Here is a 9,252-nt window from a genome sequence, read left to right on the forward strand (position 1 = left end):
TACTTCCCAAAAATACGTACATTTTACTTGTGTATGATGATTACTATGTAATAGCACTTACTGAATTCAAGAAGGCTATAAGACATTGGAGAATCCCGATAAAGAAAACATATTGCAAGAACTAAAAAATGATACTTGTCATGGAATAAGTTAATTGATTTTTTATCAAAATTTTGATAAAAGTTTATAAAATTAATAATTTAAAAGTTGATTTAAAAGTTGTGGATTTTGAAGTTTGATCAATTAAAAAGTTGATAAATTTTATCAAACAAAAAGAAATCAAGGTGAAACCCTTGCGATACTGCCTCTAGCTAGTTTTGACTATCTTATCCCATTTATATGCATGTCAATTATCATTAGCAGCTATAAAGGCTTCACTAGAATTTTTCTTTTCTCGTTCTAACATGATTTATTTTTCTTTAAGATTTAAAAGATAAAATTCAATATCACCCATGCGTGTTTGGCGTTGGCCACTGAAGAGACAAATTCATTACTTTTTTGAAAGTTCAAACTTTTTCTCTGGGTGAACTAAATTAGTTTATCACTTCGGCTACTCCTAACTCAAAAACCTTCTCTTCTACCTGTTTTCATTACTGTGAAGTTAATCAGTCAAAATAATGAACGGAGGCAAAATCCCACTTTTCCTGAGTTCTAACATGAGTTTTTAGTAATTACTGAGAATAAATTTATGATTGTCTTGTCTTCAACCTTCACCCCGATCATAAATACTTCCCAAAGAAATAAAAATACAAAAATGAGCATATAAAGTCAAAAAAGAAAGGAAAAGAAAAAGAATATACTGTACTAATAAAACCATTACCTTTAAACAGTGAGATTTACAACCCCTGAAGAGGGAATACAGAAAGAGAACAAGGAAAAAGTTGACGGGTTTAGAATTCTGGTTCTAGCAGAGTGGACTATGAGGAAAGCAGGCATCATGGGCTTCCTATTTATAGCAAAAAATTCCTCCTGGTTCGAACAGTGTTATAACTCCAAATGATCTTCTTTTTCTTGATATAGGAACCCACCATTCATTATCACTATTTGTGGCTCGTGGTGGAGTTGCTTTATTCCCTCAACTACATATTTTTTATTATCTCTATTTAGAGTATGGACACATCTAGGAACTATATGTTAATAGTTGGAGAAATTTTCGAACAATACCCTTAGGTATTTTAATCTTTTTGTACCTTAAATACCAAAGGCTAATAAACTTTTAGTAACATATATACGGAATGTCCAAAACGTATCTGAAAATTCCATTTGCCTTTCCTATGGTTGAAACTTAGTATGTAATACATCAATCCATTTTATATGTCAACAAGAGAGAGAGAGAGAGAGAGAGAGAGAGAGAGAGAGATCCCTAATCATTTATTCCTTGGATGCACTTCAATTCCCCTACCAACACTTTCTCGGTCGAGTCTGTTGCATATGGCTTGCCTAGTGCGGTTTACTTGGCTGACATGATTTGCAGGCTATTACGTCAATTCGAGGGTTTATCCACTGCACACCCGAAGGATAGCGACTGCAGGTTCTCCCGTCATCAAAAAAATTTTAAGCACTTAAAAAGGACACGTTGTTTTATTTAAATTATATTTTCAACACATCAATACATGTAAAATTCTTATCAATGGTCAAAATATGTGTCCACTCAGGTATCACCTTAAACTGCTTCATTTTAAAGCTTGTGATGTTAGAGATAATATATCTATTTATTGAAATTTTATATTCATCAAAGCTAGAGAGCCATCTACTTGGATTCCCCTATTTCGAAATCCACAATTTTAGAAAACCCCAAGTTCCTAAAGTTGCTTGGTAGATGCTTGTTACACTATAAAAATTGGGTTTAAGAGTTCAGGAAATATTCATTCACAAAGGAAAAACAGCAGAGTTGTATCCTGTCCTATCTTGTAGTGTCTGATCTCCTCAATTAACTTCCTGTTGTAAGTCAAGAATGTCTGATCTGCTTGTAATAGGTAGAGTGATTGGAGATGTTGTAGATTCTTTCTCCCCAACAGTTAAAATGTCTGTCACGTACAACTCGAACAAGCATGTGTACAATGGTCTTGAGCTCTTTCCTTCTGCCGTTACCTCTAAACCTAGGGCTGAGGTCCTTGAAGGTGATATGAGATCATTCTTTACACTGGTATTAATTCAGTACTCTTCACTGTAAATTCTCATTCATCTTATGTATTTACGTGTCATCTCTTAGTTTTTCATTCATCCATTTGCAGATTATGACAGACCCTGATGTTCCTGGTCCTAGCGATCCATACCTTAGGGAACATTTGCACTGGTATACTCTGGAATTTTCTTCTCTCAAAATCAGATAAAGGAAAAATTTTGAAAAAACCCTGCTTACTACATGACCAATAAAATGTACATGCAGTACTAAAAACAAAGTCGGCCTTTTACATGATTGGTAATATTATTGTGGACTAGAAAATACCAAACAACATTTAAAAAACAGCTATATACATCGATGTTGTAGTTCATGATTCTTGAATTGCCTCATTTAAAAAGCTTTGATTATTAGAGATGAACTATTTATTCAGTCAAATTTGGGGCCAGATTTTTTTCAAAGAATGCTTCCCACAATGCACGGTTTTTATTAATGGAATACGATGAGAATGGAAGATAAGAGTCATGTCGTGTCATATTATCTAAAAGTCTAGACCATTAGAGAGTATAATTATTTATTCAACAGTTGTCTTCAACAATGGTATCAAGGCATCATTTGGCGGCTCCACTCAATTAATATGAGAATTTTTGAACCACACCTCAAAACCTTAAATTATTAAAGAGAAGAGAAGTTTTTTTATGCTTTTATTTATAAAGAAACCATAAACATATATATATCTGCAGGCATCTAGTAAAAAAAATGTATCTTGCTTGCACCTGAAAGAGAAATGTTGTATAAAAAGTTGAAATAAATAAATAAATTGTACTGTCTTTAACTTTTCCAACTTTTAAATGATCAGACGATCTTGCAACTTACTTTTCTCAACTCATAACCTTTACTTGATATGTATTGGACATCCTACAGGATAGTTACAAATATTCCAGGCACAACAGATTCCTCATTTGGTATGGAATTAATCTATATTAAATACAGATAAAGATTTAAATTTAATGAAAATTGCAAAATTAATAACCACTTCTTTTTTATAACAATATGTGCTGCAGGAAAAGAAGTGGTGAGCTATGAACTGCCAAGGCCAAACATAGGGATCCACAGGTTTGTTTTTCTGCTCTTCAAGCAGAAAAAACGGCAGGCAGTGAACCCACCTCTTTCAAGGGATCGATTCAGCAGCAGACAATTTGCAGAAGAAAATGAACTGGGCCTTCCTGTGGCTGCCGTGTTCTTCAATTGCCAGAGGGAAACTGCTGCTCGAAGGCGCTGAAAATTAGTCATCTGTGCATCTACTACTTGTTTTTTTTTAACTTTTATGCTGCAAATGTGTAATAATATTTATCTTGGAACTGTGGAATGTATTTTCAGGAGCAAGCCAACTAGTTGGGTTCTTGGCAAATGGGTCGAGCGGCTCGCCCGCTCGGCTCGCGAAAATGGAGCTCGTGGGCAGCTCGGGCTCGTAAAAACACGAGCCCGAGCGGGCCGGTTCTCGGCTCGCCAAATAAACAAGCTGCTCGCAGCTCGTTTTATAAAGTGACCGAAATGGTCACTAATTTTAAAAAGTGACCGTTTCGGTCCCTGAATTGAATTTTTTTTGTTTTAAATTGTGACTGTTTTGGTCCTTTAAATTTTTTTCCTTCTATAAATAGTGGCATTTAGCTACAAAATTTTCTACAATTTACCCTCAACTCTCAATTATCTTTCTCGCAACTCTCTTGTGTTGTGTTGATAGTTGTGCAATTTTTATATACAATTTATACAATATCCAATTCTCATTTCTCAGTTCTCACTATATTTATTGAAATTTCATCCAATTTTCATTTCTCACTACATTTATACAATTATTCTTTTATTAGTTATTACTTATTATAATTAAACAAATGGATCCACGCACATTTGTCGAAAACTTGTTCGGTGTGGGAGGAAACGAATCGCCAATGACACCGCAAAATCAATTTTAGAATCAATTTGAAGGTCTAAATGGCATACCCCTACCTGAAGATATTCCAGATTTGGATCTTCATCATTATGTAAGCGGAAATCCAAATTATCCAATTAATTTGGATGATGTTGACGTTCTCGAAGCGGAACACGATCAAGAAGAAGAGGCTGAATTAAACATTCCTGATGTGAGAAGAAAGCGAAAGGGGAAAAAACAAGCAAAATATGGGAATCACTTTAAGTTGATTTCAACGAAAAAAACCGTCAATGGAGTTCAAGGATCCAAAGCAGTATGTAAATACTGCCAACAAAGATTGGCATGGCAAAGAGGAAGGATATATGGGAAGAGATTAATAAAAGAGCATATATAACTGCAACTGCACATTATATAGACTCACTTTGGTGCATGCATAAAAAAAATTATTGCTTTTAGAATTATTGAATTTCCTCACAACGCTAATAATATATTTAATATTATTATTAGTATTGTTAGAGAATATCATTGCGAAGGTAAAATTCGTTCATTTACTTTCGATAATACTAGTGTTAATAAAGTAGTTGCCGAGAAATTGCATAGAGTACTGTAACCTGATTTTGGTGGGTATTTGTTTCATATTCGTTGTGTATGTCAAATTTTGAATTTAATTGTCCAAGATGATTTAAAACATATAAATGATGAATTTCAAAATATTAGGAACGCACTAATATATATCACAATCTCCCCAAGTAGAAAACAAGCATTTGAGGATTATTGTATCGAAATAGGAGTGCAAAATGCTAAAACATTTGTTAGTGACGTAGGTCATAGGTTGAACTCTATTTACTTGTTATTAAAGTCATGTGAATGTTTTGATTATTTAATAACTGACTTTTATAACAATAGACATGTTAGAAGTGATGACGATAGTATGTTGATTGAACGTGATTGACAAATAGTTTTGAAAGTTAAAAGATTTTTGACATCTTTTTATGAAACCATTAAGATTTTATCGGACGTTTACTATCCCACCAACTGTATGATGCTTGAACGTCTTTATATAATTGCAAGAACATTTCATAAATACAGAAATGACCCTGATTTTGGTGAAGTTATAATTGCTATGGAATTAAAATTTAGAAAATATTGGGAAGATTTGCCTATGTTATTTCCTTTAACATGCGTGATGGGTCCCCGATATAATTTATCGGGAACTAAATATATAATTGATCAAATTTCAAATGCTTTAACATTACATATCACATATAGAAATTTAGAGCAAACATTATGTGAAATGTATGAATTAAATGCGAACCGAATGGGGTACCAATATTAGTCGGGTACCATCTGCACCTACTCCTTCCATTGAAATTGAAGAAGAAGATGCGGAAATATTTACTTTATTTCAAGGCATTAATTCGTATAGATATGATTTATCTGCAATGTGTTCATCTACTACCATTGCCATGTCGTCACCATCTGTATCTCATTCTCATCAAACATCTACGGACTCAAGTCACAATGCATTGCCTGCTGAATTAATTGATTATTTCTACCGGAATATGCCAACAGATAAAACAATTAAAAAAAGTTCAGACGAAGTAATTGAATTCTAGCGAAGGTATGAACGACGTTAACCAGTTATATCTGCGATTGCAAAAAATCTGCTGACACCTCCGATTAGCACTGTTGCTTCGAAGTCTGCTTTTAGTGCTAGTAAAAGAGTTTTAAGCGAGATCAGGAGCCGACTGAATGAAGATATTTTAGAAGCGTTAATGTGCGTTAAAAATTGGCAGGACGCTCATTTTCGACTACAAGATAAATATGCCGTAATTGCATGTCGTCAAATAAGTGATATTTGATTTAATTATATTGATGAAACTTTTCTTTTCTTATCGTTACTTTTAATTTTCTTTAAAAAATTGTACACGCTACAAAAAAATTGTCCGTGTACAATTTTTAACTTCGCCTACTGAAAATTTAAGTAGCTGGTACCAAGTCCGAATAAAGGAGGAGGGTTTATATTTTATCCATTTTAAAAAAGAAAAATAAAAAAATAAAGATTTCATTTTTATTTTTTTCTATCTCTTTTAGTTAAAAATAAAAAATAAAAAAAAAATTCTTTCCACCAATTTAATTAAATTTTTGTTAGTACTTGGTACTATTTCTACTATATATCTACATTTAAAATTTTTTTTATCAAACAACGCTGTGCGTACCTTTGCATATAATTTTCGAAGTCAATCCCTTCTGAAAATTGAAAGGGTAATCGAATGATTGTCTTTTCAATTGTCAGAAATCTTTCACTTCGAAAATTATATATAATTTTCGAAGTGAAGACTTCTGACAATTGAAAGAGCATTCGATTACTCTTTCAATTTTTAAAAGGAATTTACTTCGAAAATTATATGTAGGGGGACGCGCAGCATTGCTTGAAAAATAATTTTTAATACGTTTTAAATTTTCTTTAAAAAATTATATACCGACAAACAAACAACACAATTTTTAACTCCGCCTACTCTAAATTTAAGTAGCTGATCCCAAACTCGGATAAAGGAGGAGGGTTTAAATTTTTTTACCTAGTTTTTTATATATAATTCATGATTTAAAAATTAAAATTACTTTTTTATTTTCCAATTTATCTATTTGTTTCAAAAAAAATGGAAAAACGACGTCTACTCACGAGCCAAGCTCGCCCATATTTGGACGAGTCGAGCTCGTGCTTTCATGGATCGAGCTGAGCAAACCTAGGTTCTTCAGATAGAGAGGTCCCCATACTTTAGTACAAATGACTTACGGAGTTATGGTTGTGCTCTTTCATGTGGTTCGAGATGTATAATAATAATAATAATAATAATGAAGAGGTCCCCATACTTTAGTACAAATGACTTACGGAGTTATGGTTGTGCTCTTTCATGTGGTTCGAGATGTATAATAATAATAATAATAATAATAATAATAATAATAATAATAATAAACTAATTGTTTTAATTTAGTCAAATGGGGTTATTCCTATTCTTATAGATTTAGTCCTTGCTTGGTGTTGTTTTAAGAAGTTGACAAAAATTTAAGTCGAAATTATAATTAATTTTAACCATTTATTTTGCCCTTGTTTGGGCTCTATTTTAATGGAAATCTGAAAAAGAAAAAAAAAAAAAAAGAAGTTTAAAATAGTGATTTTTTGAAAAATGTGTGATAAAAAAATAAAGAAATTTTTTTTCAATTTACATATAATATTATTTTATGTGAGAATGTGTGGTTAAAAATGAGTTGAAAAATGACTTTAAAAAAAAAAAAAAAAAGTTGCCAACATAAGTTAGTGTGATTCACAATTTTTATTAACTTTTTATTCATACATTTTAATAATTTATTTATCAAAATAAATTAAAAATATGATTTTAACTCTACGAAACAAAGGCGTACTCTAGAAGTCTAAAATCACCTTAAACTAATATTTTTTACACTAAAAAATTGTTATTTTAGATGGGTTATTTATTTATTGATTGATGAATGAATAAGTTATCAATTTTTCGGCGATGAATAATTTATTAAATAAAAATATTATATATGTTGGAAAAATATGTATGAGACATTTTTTTTAATAAATTTGTTTTCTTAATTTATTTAATTGATTTTCATATCGAAATAAGTGTTGGCATAATTGTAATTGGTGAAATCTGTGAGTTAGTATAGATCTCGCTGAGTCAATTTGCTCACCACTATGTTGACTTAAGAGATCAACTCAGTCAAAATTTCTACTTTTCGAGTTTAAAATTGTTTCAGTATTCTCTCTGTTATGAAAACTCAATTTCATGGTAATAATTAATATTTTCTAATATCCTCGTAATTGTATTTGAGAAAAAGACTTTATTGAATCAGATTTAGATCGAACTTCCCTTATCGGTTTCCTCCATCGATCAAAGGTATTTATGAGCTTCCTTGTGGTCCTACTCCTAATGGTAGATTCTTACATATTTTTTGCAAGTTACTTTGGTAAGTCATGAGCTGTGCTACATGAGCAGGGCCATGTAGCCCATGTTCAAACAGGGGAACGATGTGATATCCGCCCAGCCATGTTTAAATAGCTTTATCCGTAAGTCATTGTTTCCTTAGGTTTCTTTTATTTAAAAGAGGACTCTCGAAGATCAAAGCATAAATATTTGTTTCATGACACGTGAACACACGAGTGACCCTTTTCATGACTGGCGTAACATTCAGGTGAACCTTAATATTTTGTGTGCAACATTAGCCCCCCAAAATCCAAGTTTCATATTTATATGAAATGAATGATTTTTTATGTTTCTTTGCCTCTAGTATAGAGAGCTTCAAACTATAAAATTTTATCTTGTTTATTGTACTACTACTCTTTTTTCTCCCTAGTATTGCACAACGCAGAGATCAAAGTATAATAGATTGACTTTTATTGATTCCAAAACATTTATGTTGGATGGAGTCTAAAGCTTGTACATTTTTTACCTCATATGTACCTCGAGATATTTTTAACTTCATATGTACCTCGAGATATTTTTTTAGACAGAGGGAGTCTGAAGCTTTTAGATTTTTGACTTCATAGACATTCCAAACAGGGATGGACCCACATGGGGTCATGTGGGGTTAAATGACCTTACAAATTTTTGGATTTTATTTTTAATAACCAACAACTACCAGTGGTCATACCCAATTTCGCAATAGCAACCCACACTTGTGACAAGCTTAAATCCAATCACTATATCCATATTTCATAAATCCATAACCATAATCCATTTACTGATTTACCCAATCCAACTTCTATGAGTTGCAATATTCCCAAATGGCCAAATCCCATTTTTCCCAAACCGCCAAACGTGAGTCGTGACTTGTCTCTCTTTTTTAGTTCTCATCTTTTCCACTTTTCAATTTTCTCTTCGCCCTTGATGCATCATCCTTGTACCTCAGCCCTTACTATATCCTATGGGGTCTGTCCCTGCTGCTAATCGACTACGGTCAAAAAGGTACGTAGGGTTTGGATTTGTAAGCTCAAAATTGATGAATTGAAAATATTGGATGAAGATATTCACTGATTTGGTATGAAATAGTGGAAGTATGGAACTGATTTTTTACAATTTAGGAACAATCAATTGTTTAAATTTTAAAATATTATGAAGCCTAATATTTGAAATTAGGAACAATCAACTATTTAAATTACAGTTTGAATGTAGTA

At 32.1% G+C, this 9,252-nt stretch overlaps 1 protein-coding gene across 1 annotated transcript; it reads left to right on the top strand.

Moving 5' to 3' along the window:
* The first annotated feature begins 1,883 nt into the window (after positions 1-1,883).
* LOC111391324 (CEN-like protein 2) lies at positions 1,884-3,514 on the top strand. The gene is made up of 4 exons (XM_023016525.1): positions 1,884-2,146; positions 2,235-2,296; positions 3,047-3,087; positions 3,187-3,514. Exons 1-4 carry the CDS (start codon positions 1,955-1,957, stop codon positions 3,402-3,404), a joined length of 513 nt encoding a protein of 170 aa, XP_022872293.1. The 5' UTR covers positions 1,884-1,954; the 3' UTR covers positions 3,405-3,514.
* Positions 3,515-9,252: the final 5,738 nt, after the last annotated feature.

Source organism: Olea europaea, unplaced genomic scaffold, assembly GCF_002742605.1.
Source record: "Olea europaea var. sylvestris unplaced genomic scaffold, O_europaea_v1 scaffold775, whole genome shotgun sequence".
Taxonomy (NCBI): domain Eukaryota; kingdom Viridiplantae; phylum Streptophyta; class Magnoliopsida; order Lamiales; family Oleaceae; genus Olea; species Olea europaea.